This window comes from Pleurodeles waltl, chromosome 10, assembly GCF_031143425.1.
Source record: "Pleurodeles waltl isolate 20211129_DDA chromosome 10, aPleWal1.hap1.20221129, whole genome shotgun sequence".
Taxonomy (NCBI): domain Eukaryota; kingdom Metazoa; phylum Chordata; class Amphibia; order Caudata; family Salamandridae; genus Pleurodeles; species Pleurodeles waltl.
In genome coordinates, this window is record NC_090449.1 from 847,886,315 (window position 1) to 847,908,613 (window position 22,299).

Genomic DNA, 22,299 nt, shown 5'->3' on the forward strand with positions numbered 1-22,299 from the left:
TAGCTCCAGGAGGGGGCAGCATGCCCCCTCCTTTCTCCTGCACAGGGCCGCCCCTAGGGAGGTGGTGGTTCCACAGCCGTACATGGCCCGATTTAAAAAATAAATAAATTGGCCCTCTCGCATCATTTTTTCTTTATAGCGCCGGGGAGGTGGTGGTCACTGGAGCCCCGCAAGGTCCACGCAGCCCCTGTATCATCTAATTATTGTAAACCCAGGGAGGTGGTGGTCCCGGGGCTCGAGAGGGTCCACACGGGCCCTGCATCTCTTTCATTGTTGTTGCACTGGGGAAGTAGTGTTCCCCCGGACCCAGGGGGGTCAGTGCGGCCCCCGCATCTCTTTCTTTGTTGTTTCCCCAGGTAGGTGGTGGTCCCAAAGGACCCGGCGGGTCCATGTGGTCCCCTGCACTTTTATAACATGGAGTCCTGGAAGGTGGTGGTGCTCTGGGATTTTGAAAGCCCTAGGTAGTGGGCCCCTTGTGCAACCCTCCTTACTAATAATAATAGGTATGCCCCCGGGACCTGGCCGGTAGGTAATGTATGTATACATTCACTAAAAAAAACAAAAGGTTAACGCAACATTAATTGTTAAATAAATTTGATAGTGACAACATTAACGTGTTGAATTAATGAAACAGAGAAAATCATCAGTTATAGTTAGCAACGCCCCCGGCATGCATTGGTTATGACCTCACATATGATATCAATCATGACATGTTTTATAACATTATTTATGACATCGCTGATGACATCTCAAATGACCTCATTGGTGACATCACTGATGACAGCCTCCAAGCTTCATTTTCCCTCATATTTCTGTATAAATTACTATGGCTTTACACATAGCGTAGTTTACATTAACAATCAACCACAGGTATATGGCAAATCCTTATTCGGTACGGTGTTCAATCTGCATAAACTGATCAAAGAAAGACAAAATAATTAATGCAAATTCCAAAACAAATGCCCTACTACAAACGGGTTTTATCTGTATCAAACCCTTGACACTCAAGGAACCTACATTAAGCAATGGCATTGATATCAGTAGAGGACTGGGTGTTTACTCTATGGAGAGAGATCATTCTATATCACGCTGTTTGCAAGTGCAAACAGTGAAACTCTTAAGAGAAATATACTACATAGTAGTCAAAAGAGTGTACTAAGACACTATTTGCGAAAAATAATCAAGATCTGAAGGTGCTAAGGATCATACTACCTGCATCCTTCATACTACCTGCATCATTCATAATGTGGTTTAAACTTTACATATAGCCATCTTCTGAAGAAAACCAAGCATTGGTTATTACCTGATGCAAATATAAATTATCATGCTGACTCTAATAACTCAAGGCTGATTATAAAAGTTAGTATCTACTATGTAGACTCTTTCTCCTGTTGGAAACATTTTCTGCAGAACCAAAAATGTTTGTGAAGCATAAAGAATACAGGTCAACTGTCACTTGCACAAAGAGTTACTCTTCGGCTTCCTGGGGCCTCTTGAGGCTCTAGGAGGTGGGGCATGGGGCACTTGCCCATAAATGATAAGATTGCCCCTGAAGGCGGGAGTGGACAGCATGGGGCATTTAATGGCCCAGGGTGGGGTGACGCACATCCTCTCTCCCAATAAAAAATGTTTTGGACCCCGGGGTGGGCTCCCTGAGACCTATGAAGGCTCTAGGAGGGGGGCCACGCAGCTCCCATCCCCTTCTTAAACACAGCCCCGGGGGTAGTCTCCCGTGGCTTCTAATGAATAAATGCATTCTAACAGCCATTTTATTTCCTTTTTTAATCCCACAAGAGTCTCACAGGATCACAGCAATTTCTTTTTTTTGGACCTGGTGGGTCTCTCAAAGTTCCCTCGTGAGTTCCTAGGGGTCAGGGTATGCCTACCCTGTCCCGAATATCCTTTTATTTAAGAACTGCATGACAGTGGACTAAGTCACTGAGTCCTGTAATGGCTGCCAGCATTATTTTTCTCATGCTGCCGGTAGCCAATCAGAGAGCTCTTTCTCACAGGAGTCTGATTCCTGCTGGAGCAAGATAGCCCAAAGGAAATAAATCTCCCTTGGCCAATTAGAACATTCTTTTTTTAAATTGCCACTTCAAGAGTCTCAGAGACTCTTGTGTGCCCAATTGCCCAAATATATAAATATTTTTTACCCTTACTTTCTCAAAAACTACTGAACGGATTTACACCATATCACAAACTGCACATGTGTGGACCAAGATCTAGCTTCCTGATGGATTTTTGGTGTAATTCCATTCAGCAGTTTTTGCTGTTACACATCTTAAAGAAGTCTATTGGAAATGCATGGGGAGTTTTCATTTTCCGACATCCTTTTTGTCTTAGCCCCCACTTGACAGATGACCTCAAAACTTTCCATGCCCAAACTAGTCAAATAGTGGTACCTTTTTGGAAACTGTCATAGAGATTTAACCAACGGTGCAAAAGTTATTAACAAGACAAAAAACACGTTTCCCTTACAATAGTAAACCGTACTATCAAGACGCAACAAGCCATTAGATAACATATTTATATATATATGTATATATATATATACATACATAATTGTATATAGTTCTCCAAACACCACTTAAACTGCCGAACTCTATTACGACGGGTGCCTCCTTCCTGCAAGTGGCATGCACATAAAATATGCAGAACAAAAGGCTCTCCTCAAAGAAACCAAGGAGCACTCTCCCGGTTTGGTTTCATTATTTTATTCCAATCGCCAAGCATGACACGTTTCGGACATTTCCTTTTTCAGATGCTGGCTACTAAGTGACTCTCCTACAAAGTAAAAACACACATCCATATATAGTTTACTCCAATTAGTTGTGTAGTCATCAAAGACTATTCTAAATCTAGTCTAAACAATTTGGGTAATCACTCTTCTCTGCATTATGTCGAAAGTGAGAAGTACAAATTGGAAAACCGCCTGGAGGTTATTGAAATTACCACAAAGTTATGGCTATGTGAATGTTCACTAGTCTCCCAATCTACACCCTCAAAAGACTGCTCCGTGGCGCTCACCTTTAAGTGTTGTACTGTGGCAAATATGCCTTAGTGGCAGTTTGTTTGTGGTATTATGTTTCATTTACTTCAGTAAATGACCACGAATCCTGATTCTGTGAATTGCGATTTGCCATTTGCAACCTCAGAATAGTTGTGAATAAGACCCTTCGTTAAAAATAAAGTTATCATTGATAAAAATGTTGACAAGGATTTGTGATTGTGTTTCTTCACTGTAACTTTACCGTTTTCTTTTTGTAGATATGTTTACACTTCGAGGAAATTCTAATGGCAAGCCATGTGTGTTTCCTTTCATGTTTAATGGGAATTGGTATGCTGATTGCACACTGGATGGGAGATCTGATGGCCAGCCTTGGTGTGCAACCACGGCAGATTACGAGAATGACAAAATGTATGGATTGTGCCCATCAAAACGTAAGTCGTGCGCGTCGAAAACATTATTTATTTCATTTTTTTCTATAATATTTTGTCTTATTTTAGCCATAGAGATATATTACAAAAATAGCCTAGACTTAACATAAAATCACCAAAGTAGAAGAGAGATATTCGTATGTTAGATGAGTGTACAACTCGTAAGAAATCCTTTTTATGGCTCAGATATCAAAATCTACCTTTTCCCATGCTGTGTGCCTTTGTTTAAAATCACACATCATACAGATCAGTGTAAAAAAACATCACTGCTATAATCTTGTAGAGAAGGTATCACTGAAGTATTTAAGTCTGCCGTAAGGTTAGAAAATAAGTAATTTACCTTTTTTGTCCTGGGTTCCTATTTGTATTCACTAGCCTTAGTTCTACCGTCAATGGGTTATTTAAATCAATGTTTTGTAATTAAGTTGGTACCCTAAGTTATCAATACTGCTCTTAATATTTCCACATAGATTTAGGTCAGAGATGAAGCTTTTACAGTTCACTTCATATTTCAGGTTTAATTTACCACTATGGATTTATATATTTCAAAATCATAGGGCCTCATTAGGAGTTGGACGGTTTGACCACCTGAACCCCAGTATGGCAGTGGGGAGGCAGCCGCCAAGCCAGTGGCCTCCCCAATTACGATGTTGACACCAGGCTGGCTGGTGGAAACAGTGCAGCGTCATTGGCCTCTGCTTCCACAGGGAGCCGTGGCCAATGCCATTGCACAGACGATGCCCTCAGCACCCTCGGAATGTGCACTGTCTGACATAGCAGATGGTGTGCATTCCGAGGGTGTTGGCAACATGGTGCTGGGTAGTGCAGGGGTCCCCTGTGGCCCCAACTCTGCCTTTCCACCAGCCTTTTCAAGGCGACGACCACACCATGAAAAGGCTGGTGGAAAGGAAAGTCATGATCAGCACCGTGGTGTCAAAGTCGACACCGCCATTGCTGACCAAAACGTTCACCACCGCCAACCTGTCAATATCTCTGATCCTGGCAGTGGCGGCGGTGTGCTGGTGGTCCGAGCGCCAGCATTGTAATGTGGCGGTCAGACAGCGAGGTTGCGGCAGTCCTACCGCCATTTCTGGTACCGTGGTACATGGACCACCATACTCATAATCAGCCCCTTAGTTTCCTGCTGTTCTACAGTGTAAATTACAAATAATGATTGAGTCTTTCCAACCTCAAATTGCAGCGGAGCCGTCTGCCAAAAATTCCTTAATTCTAACCTAAGAATTTTGTGAATGCTTTTTAAATTCTCTTGGCTAATTCTAATATTTTACAACACAGTGCCAAAGTCGATATATACTGGATAACAAACTGGTTTGGATAAGTGTTTCATAAAATTCTAAATTTGCTGAAGAGCAAAACAGACAATATTTTAATTCAAGCCCATTTCAGATCACTTGGGTAAAATATGTACAATACTGTGAGGGTCGGTGTGGTAGACAGCACCTGGCCAACTGTTCGGGATGCTTACCTTGGGGTCACATGAGCTGCCTCTTGCACGTGGGATGGTTACGTATAGCAAAAAGAGGGAAGACTTTCATAATTTTCAAGAGTGCCTTTCTTGTTTCTGGTGGAGGCCATACTTGTTTGGAAAATGTTTATTAGATTGCATACTACTGGAGTTCTTCCATTTCTCTCTTTCCACTTCAGGGGCATTCAAGGGAGAATCAATATTTAAATAGTGCTGCTACTATTATTCTTGGTTTCCTATAGTTTTCTTCACAGGTCGCTTTAGTTCGCACCTGGCCTTCATTGTCAGAACACCCCTATTTCTTACTTCATTCTTTCAGTTTCCCTTCATGTTCCCTCTTCTTGAGAGCCCTTCCCATTTACTCTTGCCCTGATGTTGTTGTGCTTGCTCCTTTCGTGAGCTTTCCCAGTGTGAGCCTTCCTTGTAAACCATGTGGGGTGAGCTCACCTTGGTCCTGGATGGCATGATCATTGGCTTGTTATCCTCTGTTCACTTAAGCGCAAGGCTTACTTGCTCTTTGTTTTGTTCTAACTACCTGTATGCCTAAGCTTCTGCCTCTATGATGATTCCAGCAATCAATACTTCACTTTCCTTGCTTTAATCTCATTTCCCAATTTCCTGACATGTCAATCCTGATCTGTTTTGGTTGACCATTAAGGGAAGTAACGGGTTTTGCAGTGGATTGAACAGTCATATGATGAATCCTGACGGATATCCCCAAAGAGTAGTAAATGAAATGATTGAATGACCCCCATCTGCAGATGCAAGTGAAATTGGTTTAGAAAAATAAGACAAATGGGTTACCCAGTGAAGGAATTTAATTGTCTGTAATGGTTGACAAGCCACAATATTAAAGCCATTTCTGATGACTGACTGCTCAGACCCCTTACAAGAGCAAAGCAGGACTTGTCACCAGCATGTCAGGTATCACTGAAATGATGTTATATTTCTAATTATATTTCCGAGGGGAAGGTGGTGAAAGTGATAATTTCACATGTGCAACTGTCGAGAAATAGAGAAATTCTTCAATAAATGCATGTGTGCGGTTAACATATCCATAGATCAGTTAAGTAAATAATTCAATGCATTGATTCAGGAATTAATACAACTAGATAAGTGGTGTTCCTGTGTAGTACACAAACATTATGTTCCTATTAACAGCAATATTCCACTCCACACTGCTTTCCAAGAACAGAATGATGTACAGAGGCACATCAGTCTGCTACAATGATAATAATTAACCAGGATATTCATACTTATAACCAAATCCAGAATCATATAATGTAATTAATGACGATGACCACAAACAAAAACTTTGCCAATAAGGATTCTCACGATAATAGTTTAGTAACTGATGTGCAATACATGCTAATGTTGGTATTTCATCATGATCATAGCCATAATATTAAATTGCGTCCTGCTACCCCAGTTGTACATCAATCCCCTGTATGTTATTTTACGAGTTAATGATTTTATTTTATTTTAGCTTTATTTATTTTATTTTTATGATACAAGTTTGTCAGTGAATGTGTTTTGGTTCCAAAGGAGAAATTGTGTTGCTTTTTCCACATCCATCAATATTTTGGCATGAGAAATGCGTCAATTAGATATCAGCATAATAAACCCCCAGGCGTATTTATTTGTATTTATTTCCTCTCCAGGAAACTCACATGAAAGCACAGTTTAAGCATTTGTGCATTCTAGCATCAAATACTCTTCACATCTGAGGAAAAATGGCCTGATCTGCATAAGTTTTGTCTTCTTTTTAAGCCATTTGATTATACATTTATAGGTCGACCCTAGACCGCGCTTGCACTGTCAGGATGATATATTGTATTTACTTTGTGGGCTTTGACTCCTCTCAACGCTTTTGATTTGTCTAATGGGTTGTCATTTTGAATTCCTTGCTTGCCAGTAGGTAATTTGCCTTTCTGGTTCTTCCTTTTTGCAAGTTGTTCACTCCCCTAGAGTATCGCCCGAGGCCTTGTCGGCTTCTGCTTTTTTCTTCTTAACTTTCTGTTCAGGAACTTTTTTGTTTAAATTAAATTCCATCTTGTGTTTCCATGGCTCAGTGTGGCACCCTCGAATTTGCGTTACATGCCTCTTTGAATGTGTATCTATTAGATCAGTAATATGGCAACTTAAAAAAAAACTTTATAGAGTACATCTGGGCCACCAGATGCGCTCTCTGCAACCTGGCATTTTCTGAGCAGCCTGATCATTTTAGAACGAGGAGCACACACCCTACTGGCGCCGGTTACAGATTAAGGTGGTCATTATGACATTGGCGGTGACTGTTAAAGTGGCAGTAATTACTGCCAAATTATGACCATGGCGGTGATACCTCCCATAGACAGCCAATTTTCCACACCAACTGCCAGGGAGTTAACACCACTGACCACGGCGTTAGCCATCAACAGCCAGACGTAAGACAAGGTACCGCCCACCATATTATGGCATAGCAAATCGCCAGGATTTCCGAGAAGGTATCAACTCCATCAAAAGCCTGGCAGAAACATAACACAGAAAACAAAAGACTCACCAACAAGTACACGGAGGACTCCGCCGCCTGCCATGAAATCAGAACTTCAAGTCTTCAAGATGCTCTTCTACACCATGGCCCTCTGGAACACCAATGCCGACGATGACTATGAGTACAGCCACCTAGCACACAAGGGAGGGAGGGAGGAAAAGGAGAGTGACACACCCACGCACAACACACACCATACACAGAACCAGCTGCAGAGTTAAACCAATGTCACAAGATACACGATAAAATGAAACAAGGACCACAATGATAATCAACAAACACAGTAATTTGATGCCAACAGCCACCATATTGTCAATTTGAATATAAATGCAGGCGACAATGTCCAGAATGGACCAATGGCCCATCTAAAGTACAAAAGGGCCACCTGGCCACAGGGCACAGTCCAAGGCCCAACTTGACTCCTGACACAAGCCGTAATTCGGGGGCATCATGTTGGAAAGGGCAGGCACCTCAGGGGGAGGAGTGGAGGCACCTCAGCTGAAGTGGGGAACTTGCCCACTGGTTCTGGAGGGGGCTCCTTGTACAACTGTCCCTGGAGGGTGTCCTACATGCCCTCTGCTGGAGATGAGGGCTGCTGTGCCTGTGCTGGAGGTGGGGGCTGTTGTGCCTCAGCTAGAGGTTAGGGCTGCTGTGCCTGTGCTGAAGGTGAGGGCTCCTGTGCCTCAGCTGGTTGTGAGGGCTGCCATGCCTGTGCTGGAGGTGGGGGCTCCTGTGCTTCAGCTGGAGGTGCGGGCTACTATGCTTGTGCTGGAGGTGAGGGCTCCTGTGCCTCAGCTGGAGTTGAGGGCTGCTGTGCCTGTGCTGAAGGTGAGGGCTCCTGTGCCTCAGCTGGAGGTGGGGGCTCCTTGCCCTCTGCTGGCGTAGTGGGCCTCTTGCCTTTCATTGGTGGTTGAGTGGGTCACTTGCCTTTCATTGGTGGTCGAGTGGGCCTCCAGCCTTTCATTTGTGGTTGACCGGGAACCTTCCCTTTCATTAGTGGTTGAGTGGGAACCTTCCCTTTCTTTGCTGGTGGAAGGGGATCATTGTGTCCCCTCTTGTGACAGGTCCCCTTGGCCTTTGACATGTCACTTGTGTCCTTGCCTCCAGGACTAGGAGTTGCCTCCACTGTCCCTGTCTCCTGTCCCTTGCTTCTCATCACCCAAGTCCTCCCTTTCTGAGCAGGAGGTGTGCCCTCAGTAGGAATGGCAGCCGTCACACTCTGGAGTCCTTTGTGCCAGCAGCTGATGATTTGATGGGAGCATTGCCAGACTGTTTGGCTGAGGTGCTGGGCTGGGTCGTTGGGACCCTGCTCTTATGGGCAGGACAGGGGAGGTGGAGGGGGAGGGAAGAGGTCAAGTTGGGCAAGGAAAAGCTTCTTAGGGATGTTGAGGTGGGATGTGGGAGGAGGGATGGGAGTGGAGGTTGAGGGAGTGGTTGTCTGAGGTGTACGTCTGCTGGACTTGAGTGCAAGTGCATGGACAGTGTGCATGTGTGAGGTGGATGGCTGTTGGGTGTCTGAGTGCATGCGTTTGTATCTCTTAGGAGGGGGGCAGACAGGGTGGGAGAGGACAAAGGGGACGTGTGCATGGCTGTTATGGAGGTGTCTGCCAGTGAGGTGTGTGTTCTGCTAGGTGTGGTGGTTATGCTGGTAGTGGAGAAGAATGTAGTGCATGCAGGTGTGAGTGTAGACAGAACTGGGAGAGAGGTGGAGGAGGAGGGGCGCACAGTGGAAATTGTGGATGTTGGTATGTCTGCATCCGGATGGTGTTTGTGTAAGTGCCTTTGGGATGATGTGTGGTGCTTGTGTTTGCCTGCGCCACTCTTGTGTGTTGTCTTGTGTGCATGCTCGTCTGCCTGTGTGCTTGGGATAGATTGGGGTTGAGGAGATTGGGATTGGGAAGAGGAAGTTGGAGGGGGGAGGGGGAAACAGTGATGTTGTGGAGGTGTCTGCAAGTGAGGTGTGTCTGCTGCTTGATGTGGTGATGGTGGTGGTGGCTGTTGATGTAGTGCATGCAGGTTTGAGTGCAGATGTTACTGTGAGGGAGGAGGAGTAGGGGGAGACATTGGAGACAGTGGATGTGGTTGTGTGTGCAACTGTCTATTGTTTGTGTGAGTGCTTGTGGCCTGAAGTGTGCTTCCTCTGTTTGACTGTGCTACTCTTGTGTGATGTTTTGTGTGCATGCTTGTCTGCATCTGTGTCTGGGATGGGTTGGGGTTGAGGAGACTGGGACTGGGAAGTGGTAGTAGGAGGAGGGACGGTATGAACAGGGACACTGGCTGCCATCATAGAGGAGGCCAGAGCCTGAAACTATCTCTGTAGGGCCGCCAACCCACTGTGGATGCCCTCCAGGTATGATTTGCATTGCTGCATCTGGGATGTCAGCCCCTGGATGGCATTCATAATGGTTGACAGCCCTACAGAGATGGATCTCAGGAGGTCAATAGCCTCCTTACTGAGGGCAGCAGGTCTCACTGGGGCAGGGCCTGAGATGCCTGGGGCAAAGGAGATGCCGACCCTCTTGGTGCCCTCCCAGTGTCTCTGCCCCCATGTGCCTGAGTCCCCTGAATGGTGTGCCCACTGCCACTGACCCCAGGACCCTCATTGTCTTGCCTGTGAGGTGTGCACTGGGGTCCCTCCTGTACAGGTGGGCACACTGCTGATTGAGGTATCCTGGGGACAGAGGTGTGGGGATGTTGGGTGGGTGCTGTGGTGTTGGATACTGAGGGGGGAGGCTCTGTGGTGGACTGGGAGTGGGCTGGGGTGGCCGACTGACCAGTGGTCCCTGATGGGCCTGGAAGTTCATCCAGATCCAGATGTCCATAGTTACTGTCAACACTGGGGACATCTTCTGTTGGGGGGCTGGATAGCCGTGACACCTCCTCGCCGCTGGGATTGGCTGGGGCACCTGCAGGGATGTAAGTAATGTATTATGCATAATGTCTGTGACATATTCTACATCCCTAGCTTCCCCTATATTGTTGCTGTTGCCCTGCTACCTTTGTTTGTGTATGGGGATGGATTGTGGGATTCTTAGTTCTCCATGTTGTGCATGAATAGGTGGTGGGTGTACATACAGGGCTGGGAGGACTGTACATGCAGTGTGTATGGCATGCAGGGCTTGGCATTGGAGTTAGTCATATGTTTAGATGCACTGTGTGGGATGGGTGGAGTGCTGGGAGTCAGGGTGAGGGGGTGAGATGGCATGCAGGTATGGGGGTGATAGGTTGTAAATGTTGACTCACCCGTGTCCAGTCCTCTGGCTACTCCAGTGAGTCCCTCAGGGTGCAGAATTGCCAAGACTTGCTCCTCCCATGCTGTCAGCTGTGGGGGAGGACGTGGGGGTCCACCACCAGTTCTCTGGATGGCGAGCTGGTGCCTTGCTGCCATGGAACGTACCTTCCCCCATAGGTCGTTCCACCTCTTCCTGATGTCATCCCTTGTTCTTGGATGCTATCCTACGGTCCACAATTCTCCACCATAGACATATCTTTGTTGCTCTGGATATTTGCTGTACCTGTGCACCAAACAGCTGTTGCTCTACCCTGACTATTTCCTCCACCATGACCAGCAACTCCTCATCTGTGAAATGGGGGTCCCCTTATGGGGACATGGGTGTTGTGTGGTGTGCGTTGTGCAGTGGGTGTTGAATAATGTGGTGGGGTGTGGGGTGTGGGGTGTGTGACGGATGGCTGGGTGTTAGTGGAGTCTGTAGTTGTGTCTGTGATTAGAGTGTCTGTCTTTTGGCTATTTTTTGCGTTCGTAAAGGATTGTGGGTAATATGGGTGTCTGTTTTATAGTGCTGTAGGTGGGTGAGTGTGGTGTGTGTATTAGTGTCAGGTGTGTGTTTTTGGTATTGGCCAATGTTGTGTTGTATTGTTTTAGGGTGGCCATTCTGACCCCGCCGGTGTGTACTGCCAGTGGTTTACCGCCATTTAATGTCCGCCTTGGTGATTCGTGGGTCATAATGTGGAGGTCGTTGTTTTGTTGGCATGACGGTGTGGGTGTTTGTACCGACACTTTACCACTTACCTTTGATCTGGCAGATTTGTGTTTGTGGCAGTATTCTGACGGTTTAGTGTGTGTGTGTCATAATATGGCGAACGGATGTTCGCCTCCGCGATGGTATGTTAGCGGCCATCACCGCGGGGTAAGCAGGATTTACCGCCAATGTCATAATGAGGGCCAAAGCACTTCCTGTAACCCAAGACTGGGTTCTGTTATTTTGCTTGGTCAATCAATCAATCAATCAAAAAATGTTGTTGATCGCGCTACTCACCCTGAGCCATGTCTTGAGGTTCTTTCTGAAAACCAGGAGGTCTTGGGTTTTGTGAAGGTCGGTGGGAAGGAAGTTCCAGGTTTTGGGGGCGAGGTAGGAGAAAGACCTGCCTCCTGTGGTGGTGCGTTGGATGCGGGGGACTGTGGCTAGGGCGAGGTCGGCTGATCGGAGGTTGCGTGTGGGAGTGTGGAAGTTACTTCTTTCGTTGAGGTAGGTTGGGCCGGTGTTGTGGAGGGATTTGTGTGCATGGATGAGGATCTTGAACGTGATTCTCTTGTCTATGGGGTGCCAGTGAAGGGATTTGAGGTGTGGTGAGATACGTTCGTGGTGGGGGGAGGCCCAGGACGAGGCGTGCAGCTGTGTTCTGGATTCTCTGGAGTTTGCGTTTGAGTGTGATGCCGGCGTAGAGGGCGTTACCTTAGTCCAGTCTGCTGCTGATGAGTGCGTGGGTGACTGTCTTTCTGGTTTCTGGGGGAATCCATTTGAAGGATTTTTTTAGAGTGCAGAGTGTGTGGAAGCAGGAGGAGGTTAGAGCATTGATTTGCTGTGTCATAGAGAGGGAGGGGTCAAGGATAATGCTGAGGTTGCGTGCATGGTTTGCGGGGGTGGGTGCGGGGCCTAGGTCCGTGGGCCACCAGGAGCCGTCCCAGGTGGTTTTGTTGGGGCCAAAGATGATGATCTCGGTTTTGTTTGAGTTGAGCTTGAGGTGGTTAGTGGTCATCCAGTTGGCGGTGTTGAGGAGAGCGGCGTGTAGGTTGGTTTTGGCGGTGGTGGGGTTGCGAGTGAGGGAGAGGGTGAGTTGGGTTTCATTTGCATAGGAGAGGATAGTGATTCCTTGTGCTCAGAGGATGTTGGCTAGGGGGATCATGTAGATGTTGAAGAGTGTGGGGCTGAGGGAGGACCCTTGGGGGACTTCGCAGGTGATCTTGGTAGTGTTGGAGTGGAAGGGTGGAAGGTGGACTCTCTGGGTCCGGTCGGTGAGGAAGGAGGTGAGCCAGTCTAAGGCTTTGTGGCGAATTCCTATGTTGTGGAGGCGTGTGCGGAGTGTGTGATGGCAGGCGGTGTCAAGGGCTGCGGAGAGGTCTGGGAGGATGAGTGCAGCGGTCTCGCCTTTGTCGACTTTGGTCCTGATGTCGTCAGTGGATGCGATGAGGGCGGTTTCCGTGCTGTGGTTTTTGCGGAACCCGGATTGTGAGGGGTCAAGAGTTTTGTTTGCTTCGAGGAAGTGGGATAGGCAGGCGTTGACAAATTTCTCTGCAAACTTGGTGGGGAAAGGGAGGAGGGAGAAGGGGCGGTAGTTGGAGAGGACCTCCGGGTCGGCTTGTTTTTTTTTTAGGAGAGCGGTGATTTCTGCGTGCTTCCAGGGGTCTGGGTAGGTGGCGGAGTCAAAAGAGGAGTTGATTGTGTTGCAGAGTATGGGGGCGATGGTTGGGCTAGCTTTGTTGTAGATGCAATGTGGGCAGGGGTCGGAGGAGAACCGGAGTGGATGGAGTTCATGGTTTTTTCGGTTTCTTCGTGTGTGGTGGGGGTCCAAGTGGAGAGTGTGGTGGGGAGTCATGAGTGGGGGTTGGGTTGGGTGAGTGAGGGGTGTGTGTGGTGGGTGGGTGTGGTATGAAGCTGTTGTGGATGTCCAGGATTTTGTGGAGGAAGTAGTTGGAAAGGGCGTCACATAGGGGCTGTGTGTGTGTGGGGGGTCTATGTTGCTGGCTTTGGGTTTTGCAAGTTCATTGATGATGGTGAAGAGTTCTTTGCTGTTTTGAGAGTTGATGTCAAGGCGTGTCTTGTAGTGATCTCTTTTGGCGGTGCGTATGAGTTGGTGATGGGTGCGAATAGTGGTTTTGAGGGTGGAGAAGTTGGTTGTGGAAGGTTCTAGTCCCCATATCTTCTCAGCTTGGCAGCATTTGCGCTTGGAGTCTTGGAGTTCTGGGGTGAACCATGGGGCGTTCTTGATGTTGCGGGTGGCGATGTGTTTTCTGAGGGGCACTAGTGTGTCTGCGCAGGTAGTGATCCATTTGGAGAGGTTGTGTGCTCCTGTGTTAGGGTCGTTGGCGTGGGGGGGGGTTGTGGGCCAGTTGGGAGTTTAGTCGTTCTGTGGGGATCTTGTCCCACATGCGGTAGGGTGTGGTGTGTTGATGGTAGTGTGTGGGGGGTTTGGTAAAGCAGAAGTGGACGCAGCGGTGGTCAGTCCAGAGGAGTTCGGTGGTGTGGGTGTAGGCTATGTGTTGGCTTGTGGTGAAAATTGCGTTGAGTGTGTGTCCTGCTGAGTGGTTGGGTGTGGTGACCAGTTGTTTGAGTCTGAGGTTGGTGAGGTTGTCTATGAGGGAGGTAGTGTTGTGGTCTTGTAGGTTTTCTAAGTGAAAGTTGAAATCACCGAGGATGATGTAGTCTGTGGAGGTGAGGGCGTGCGAGCTGATGCTGTCGGTGATGGTGTCGCAGAAGGCGGGGCGTGATCCGGGTGGTCTGTAGATTAGTGTACCTCTGAGGGCGGAGTTGTTGTTAATTGTTGATGCGGGGTGTGTTCTGGTTGTGGGCTGGTGTGCTGCGGGGTTGGTTGGTGGAGGCAGGGTGGGTGAGTCTTATGTTGGGGGTGTTGTGTTTGTTGAAGGTGGGGTCGCTATGGTTGGTGTGTGGTGTGAGGGATGAGGAGCAGGAGAAGTGACAGTTGTGGCAGGTGAAGGGGCCATGAGTGTGTGTGGGGCTAGATGGGGTGCATGTGGGGCGGGGGCCTGGGTGAGAGAGTGGAGGGTGAGGGGGGAGTAGGTGTGTCTGAGGCCAGGGGGACTGGCGCTGGGCGCGGTCTTGGCACGGACGGGCGCAGACGGGCTTGCCTTTGGAGGGGAGGGTGGGAATAGCAGCTAGAAGGAGGGAGGGCTTTGACGAATGAGAGGGCTGGGGGTGGGGCCGCAGGGGGTGCAACAGCGGGGAAAACAACCAGAAAGAAATGGTGAGGAGGAGGGGGGAGGTGGGAGGGGCCGCAGGGGACGCAGTGGAGGGGAAAACAACCAGAAAGAAACGGTGAGGAGGAGGGGGGAGGCGGAAGGGGCCGCAGGGGACGCAGCAGTGCGGAAAACAACCAGAAAGAAACGGTGAGGAGGAGGCTGGAGGCGGGAGGGGCCACAGGGGACGCAGCGGCGGGGAAGACAAGGAGGAAAAAGATACGGAGTGGAGGTGGCGCGGATGGCGGAGCGACCTGCCTGCAGAAGCAGGGTCAAAGGTTGCTCCCTGCTAGTGCACCGCGGCTGCCATAAGAGGAGGGGAGGGTGGGAGTGGCAGCTGGGAGGAGGGAGGGCTTTGACGAATGAGAGGGCTTGGGGTGGGGCCGCAGGGGGCGCAGCGGTGGGAAAACAGGCAACAAGGATGGTGAGGAGGAGGGGGAGGTGAGAGGGGCCGCAGGGGACGCAGCAGCGGGGAAAACAGCCAGAAAGAAATGGTGAGGAGGAGGGGGAGGCGGAAGGGGCCGCAGGTGACGCAGCGGCGGGGAAAACAACCAGAAAGAAACGGTGAGGAGGAGGCGGGAGGTGGGAGGGGCCGCAGGGGACGCAGCGGCGGGGAAAACCAGAAAGAAACGGTGAGGAGGAGGGGGGAAGTGGGAGGGGCTGCAGGGGACACAGCAGCTGGGAAAACAACCAGAAAGAAACGGTGAGGAGGAGGAGGAGGCGGGAGGGGCCGCAGGGGACGCAGCGGCAGGGAAGACAAGTAGGAAAAAGATATGGAGTGGAGGTGGCGCGGATGGAGCGACCTGCCTACAAAAGCAGAAAGGTGGAGCACTCGCTAGCGCTGCTGGCATTGGGACATGGCAGTTCATTAGCGGTGACGCCTTGCAGCCTCCCCACTTTTGCTGCAGGCGCTGAGCAACTTTGGCACTATTTGATCCCATATTCCCATGGAATGAAGTGACACCAAAAAAATTTTTTATTTTATTTCTTAAAAAAGGCTTCTGCTGCATTCTGGTGCCCTCCTTTCCAAAAGTGGAGGTGGCTGGTGAGTAGAGAATTAAAGGGAACAGCTGCATCTTCGAAACATCTTGTTTTCCAACACTCATACTGGAACTGGCAAATGACTATATAATCACTAAAGGGAGCTCAATGTTTCACCAAGGTCGTAGACATGACTGGGAAATAAACTTCCTTTACACTCACCCCTCCCACAAGCCCTCAGCTTCCTATGCCCTCCACCACATCGAGCCAGCTTGCCTCCTATTTACTTCATTGTTTCTCCCTGATGGATGGTGAGGCTTTCCTGGAGTCCCCACCACAAAGGAACCATTAAGGGGTGGGCCTCAGACCCCGTGAGACACACATGGCTGTCTAAAGCCTATTGGGCAGCTCTGAAGAACATGTTGGTGGTATGAGCGAGCTGTTGTGGGTGTGCTGGTTCTATCAGCTAATCCTCAAAGCAGTCAGCCACTGTTGATATTTCTGTGTAAGGAGGATTGTGCAATGCCCTTGCAGTATTTTGTTCAGTTCACCTCTGCTTTTATTTGCTGGCCCTTGAAATAGGCAGCTTGCTTCGATGGCTCCTGCCCAGTGGCAGCAGTTGCCTAGCAACAGGTTTGAAAAGTGGCCTGAAATGCAGTTTGCACCTCAGGAAATAGGTTCCTGTTTCTTGTTTTGTTTTAAGTCTGGCATATGGGGAGCGAGTTCTTCTAATACACCATTGTTGGACTTTTGCTTTTGCAGGGTCATCCCCAGACTTTTTTGCCTCCTGCCTCCTATATTTTTCTGACATGTTGCTGTTGGCTTTTCAACTCTGAGCACTTTACCACTGCTAACCAGTGCTAAAGTGCATATGCTCTCCTGTTTAAATTGTATGTAAGTGGTTTATCCATGATTGGCATATTTGATTTACTAGTAAGTCCCTAGTAAGGTGCACTAGAGGTGCCAGGGCCTGTAAATCAAATGCTACTAGTGGGCCTGCAGCACTGGTTGTGCCACCCACATAAGTAGCTCTGTAATCATGTCTCAGACCTGCCACTGCAGTGTCTGTATGTGTATTTTTACACTGTAAATTCGACTTGGCAAGTGTACCCACTTGCCAGGCCTAAACCTTCCCTTTACTTACATGTAAGGCACCCCTAAGGTAGGCCCTAGGTAGCCCCAAGGGCAGGGTGCAGTGTATGGATAAGGTAGGACATATAGTAATATGGTTTATATGTCCTGACAGTGAAATACTGCCAATTTCGTTTTCACTGTTGCAAGGTCTGTCTCTCTCTCATAGGATAATATGGGGGCTACCTTTAAATATGATTAAAGCGTAGATTCCCCTAGAGAGTAGATGGACAGGTGGAGTTTGGGATCCCTGAACTCACAATTTAAAAATACATCTTTTAGTAAAGTTGATTTTAAGATTGTGAGTTTGGAAATGCCACTTTTAGAAAGTGAGCATTTTCTTGCTTAAACCATTCTGTGACTCTGCCTTGTTTGTGGATTCCCTGTCTGGGTCAGTTTGACAGTTGGGTTGTTTTTCACCTCACACCAGACAGTGACACAAAGGGAGCTGGGGTGTGATCTGCATTTCCTGATTAGCCATCTCTGCTAGGAGGGAGGGGTGGAGTGGTCACTCTCATCTGAAAGGACTGTGCCTGCCTCTGACAATGCTGTCTCCAGCCCCCTGGTGTGTGTCTGAGGCCTTGCCTGGGCAAGGCAGGATTTCACAAGAAGGTGTGAGTCCCCTTTGAAGAAAGGTGACTTCAAAGACTAAAATGGGTATAAGAAGGGCACCCAAACTTACAAACTTCAGAAACACTTCTGGAATCAAGAGGAACCTCTGCCTGGAGAAGAGCTGATCGCTGAGGAACAAGTGCTGCCCTGCCTGTGACTGTGCTTTGTGGAGCTTTCCTGCAGTGCTGCTTCTGCCTGAGTAAGAGGGCAAAGACTGGACTTTGTGTGCCTTCCATCTTGAAGAAGAAATCTCCAAGGGCTTGATGTAGAGCTTGCCTCCTGTTGTTGAAGTCTCAGGGATAGCAAAGACTTCTTCCTGCCAGCACCTGGAGTCTCTGGAGAGACCCCTACTCTGCTCTGTGGTGCCCTTCCAGTTCCTGGGACCCTGAAAGGAGAGGCTGGCAGCCTAAGGACAAAAATACACGCACCGAGTGCCGTGCGGAGAAAAGATCGACGCGAATCCGATCGCGGCTGAGAAAACGACGCGACGCCGGCTCCGCAGCTGAGAAACGACGCCGCAGGAAACGCGACCGGAGAATCGACGCCCGGAGCAGGAGAAACGACGCGCAGCCTCGCTGACGAAGGCTGAGAGATCGCAACCAGCGCCGCGGGACTTTCGGACCGTCGCGTGGCTGGCTTTTTTCGACGCGCCTCGCCGTGCCGAGCTGTTTTCGACGCATATAACCGTGCAGGGTTATTTTCGACGCACACCGCCCGTGCGGGGTTATTTTTGACGCAAACCAGGTACATTTACACGCTAGCAGCGCTAGTGTGTTGTTACAACTACCTAAAGACTCTTTTTATTTTAAACCTTAAAAAAATCATAACTTGACTTGTGTATGTTGGATTTTTGTCGTTTTGGTCTTGTTTTGTTTAGATAAATATTTCCTATTTTTCTAAACTGGTGTTGTGTCATTTTGTAGTGTTTTCATTAAGTTACTGTGTGTGTTGGTACAAATACTTTACGCCCAGCACTCTGAGGTTAAGCCTACTGCTCTGCCAAGCTACCAAGGGGGTAAGCAGGGGTTAGCTGAGGGTGATTCTCTTTTATCCTAACTAGAGTGAGGGTCCTTGCTTGAACAGGGGGTAACCTGACTGTCAACCAAAGACCCCATTTCTAACATTGGTGACCAGCGGTCGGGATTTGGACTTGTATTTGTACTTGACATACAGTAATTAAGTGTACACTACTGTTTTGATCTCAGACCACTACGCGACCACATACTACTTGTTTGGTGATCTTTTGATTTTTCTCTTAAGGACTCTTTTTATTCTACTTCCATGATTTTGCTGATCCCTTTTACTTCATTGGGAAATTATTTTTTTTCTGCCTTTGGAACTTTGCACTTGTGACCATCATGTCTCAATCTGGAGATGCAACAGCTGGAGCTGTGTTTGAAATGGAGAAACTGAAGGAGTACTCAGTTGCTCAATTGAAACAGTTCCTTAAAGATCTTGACTGTCCCACTGAGAGCTCCACCAGGGAGGGGGAGCTGCAACAGGCACAGAGGGCCGGGGTGACAATCAAGAAGGCTGGAGGGCACACAGAGGAGGAGAATGTGGGTGGGGAAGTGCAGAGGATACACAGTGGTGTAGTGGAGGTACCTGTTACGCCTGGGGGGAGGGTCCCCAGGAGGGATAGCAGGGTGTCACCCAAGGGTCTGACTCCTGAAGAGTTACAGGACAGACGGGCAGACAGGGCTCGCCGATTCAAGGAGTTGGAAGAAAGGAGGAGGGACTTAGAGATTAAAAAAATGATTTATGCTTACGAGCTTAAATTGAAAGAGCTGGAAGTCATGAGGGCTGAGTCCAGCTGGAATGGTGGCAGCAACAATTGTATATCCAGTGATGCTGCAGAAGTACACATGCCCAGAGAGGTGGTGCCCTACTTGAAGGAGGGAGTTAACACACGCCAGGAGGTTCAGGGGTATGAGGTAGCTCCAGTGATGCACAGGGTCCCTGAGGTGGATTGGGGAACTGGCATGGGGAGTCATATTCCTACTGGTGGGAGGGACACTCTACTGACTCTAGTTGAGAGTGACAGGGAGAGGGGTTCCCCCCAGGTAGAAGTCCTGGTTATGGAGTGTGAAAACATCCCAGAAGAGTGTGGGTTGAGTGTCAGGGACAGTCAGGTACTGTCTCACCAGTCTCAGGAGGGTGATGTGGGGTGCTTTGTCAAGGCAGAGTCACTGGATGGTTGGGTGAAGGGTACTTTGGTTAATTCATGTGAGGGGCTGAGTGATGTAATTGCTGGAGAGCATATGTCTAGTCCTTATTTTCCAGAGCTATGCCAACACCAGGTGGAGTGTGAGTTCTCTGACCCCAGGGAGCTTACAATGGAGGCAGACTTCTGGGTGAGTACCAGAGAGTCTGAAGAGGCATTTGGGGGTGCTCCTGAGAGGAGTGGTCTAGGTAGTTCCCAACCAGGTGAGGTAGGGAAGGATTGTAGTGTCCCAGGTAGGTCCCAGTGTAGTGGGATGGGTGAGGGACCCCATGTCCAGTCTCAGAGGAGAGGGAATGGGGATGGGTTGAGGCCCAAGGTGCCCGAGATCCGGTCCCAGGTCCTGGAGGGTTCCCTGCGGGAACACCAGGAGGGGAGCCTAGCCTGTACCATAGGGCCATCTGTTGAGGGAGACCCCACAGTGTCAGGAGAACTTGGGGGGGCGGCTGTAGCCAGCGTCCCACCAGTTCTGGTGTCTGGCAGTACCACTCCTAGTGAGGGGGTGCAGAAGTCCAGACAGAGGGTTGAGAGGGGGTTGCGGACCCCAGTGGAGAACCTGGAGGGTCAGGGGTCAGCTCTGAGAGCAGAGCCCCCCATGAATGACCTTGGTGAGACCATTTCTGGGTTGGGGGGAATCCAGACTCTGTCAGATGGGCAGAGGTCAGGAGACCTGCACCAGCCAGACTCTTGTGTGGCCCTTCGGGACAGTGTGTCCCTTGAGGGGGGTAAGTGTGCCCCCCTGGAAGTCCTGGTGTGCCAGGCAATGGTTCAACCGCAGGGTGGTGACTCTGGGTTGAATGATCAGGTTCAGGGGGTAAACTCTGACCTGATGGGGGGTAAGTGTGCTCCCAAGGAAGTCCTGGTGTGCCAGGCAGTGGTTCAACCGCAGGGTGGTGACCCTGGGTTGGATGACCAGGTTCAGAGGGTAAACTCTGACCTGGTAGGGGGTAGGTATGCCCCCCAGGAAGTCCTGGTTTGCCAGGCAGTGATCCAGTCTGTGGGTACAGACCCTGGATTGGGAGGCCAGGTTAAGGGTGTCCCCCCTGACCTGGAGGAAGGGGCTACTGCTAACAGTACCCCTACCATGTTGTCTTCTGGGGGGGCCGCTCCTAGTTGGGTGGTTCAGGACCCCAGAAGAGAGGGCAGGGGGAGGGAAGCCTCACCCCTGGCCCTGGTCCAACCTGAAGGTACAGACCCCAGGTTGGAGGATCAGTTGCAGGTTAACATCCCTGCACTGATGGCAGAATTGTGCAGGACTGCTTCTACAAGCACCCTGACAGTTTTGGACTCTGGGGGTGCCGCTTCTGCAGGGAGGGTACAGAGCCCCAGAGGGGAGGACCAGGGTCAGGTTGTCATCCCTGACCTGGTGGAAGAGAGAGTGGTCAAAGGGTGCCAGGCACCTGGGGCTACCACCCCCCACTCTCCACAGTCACAGTGGTTAGAGAGGCCTGAGGTCGGGCTCTCATCCCTGACAGTTGTCTGGGGCCACTGTGGCTTGCTGTCCTGGTGGACAGAGTTGCCCCTGGGGGGGGGAGGACGAGAGTCACACCCCGGGGGTGGAGTGGGCAACACCACTGTGTTGGCCCTGGTGGTACTATCTGCCCATTGCAATACATCTGTGAGCAAAGTAAAGTTAGGTGTTGCACAGATGGTGTCTGTAGATGTGGAGAAGGGTTCCCCATGGGTTAGCTTAGTGGGCCCTGAGAGTATGGACAGAGGGATCCAACTGGAGTCAGGAAGGCGTAGAACTGGAGCATGCCCCTGCTGTTGTGGGCCTGGGTCCCTGTTCTATCGCCCCAATCAGGGAAGTACATCAAGGTATTGATTGTTCTCCCCTGGCTTTAGGCTGGTAGGGGGTCATGTTGGACTTTTGCTTTTGCAGGGTCATCCCCAGACTTTTTTGCCTCCTGCCTCCTATATTTTTCTGACATGTTGCTGTTGGCTTTTCAACTCTGAGCACTTTACCACTGCTAACCAGTGCTAAAGTGCATATGCTCTCCTGTTTAAATTGTATGTAAGTGGTTTATCCATGATTGGCATATTTGATTTACTAGTAAGTCCCTAGGAAGGTGCACTAGAGGTGCCAGGGCCTGTAAATCAAATGCTACTAGTGGGCCTGCAGCACTGGTTGTGCCACCCACATAAGTAGCTCTGTAATCATGTCTCAGACCTGCCACTGCAGTGTCTGTATGTGTATTTTTACACTGTAAATTCGACTTGGCAAGTGTACCCACTTGCCAGGCCTAAACCTTCCCTTTACTTACATGTAAGGCACCCCTAAGGTAGGCCCTAGGTAGCCCCAAGGGCAGGGTGCAGTGTATGGATAAGGTAGGACATATAGTAATATGGTTTATATGTCCTGACAGTGAAATACTGCCAATTTCGTTTTCACTGTTGCAAGGTCTGTCTCTCTCTCATAGGATAATATGGGGGCTACCTTTAAATATGATTAAAGCGTAGATTCCCCTAGAGAGTAGATGGACAGGTGGAGTTTGGGATCCCTGAACTCACAATTTAAAAATACATCTTTTAGTAAAGTTGATTTTAAGATTGTGAGTTTGGAAATGCCACTTTTAGAAAGTGAGCATTTTCTTGCTTAAACCATTCTGTGACTCTGCCTTGTTTGTGGATTCCCTGTCTGGGTCAGTTTGACAGTTGGGTTGTTTTTCACCTCACACCAGACA

The 22,299-nt window shown here is 49.1% G+C and overlaps 1 protein-coding gene across 1 annotated transcript in view; it reads left to right on the forward strand.

Annotated features, from left to right (window-relative positions):
• MRC1 (mannose receptor C-type 1) overlaps positions 1-22,299 on the forward strand; it is a 705,818-nt gene that overhangs the window by 118,686 nt on the left and 564,833 nt on the right. Inside the window, exon 3 of the mRNA XM_069211541.1 lies at positions 3,271-3,444. Within this exon, the coding sequence (XP_069067642.1) occupies positions 3,271-3,444 (174 nt within the window). The remainder of the gene's footprint in view (positions 1-3,270; positions 3,445-22,299) is intronic.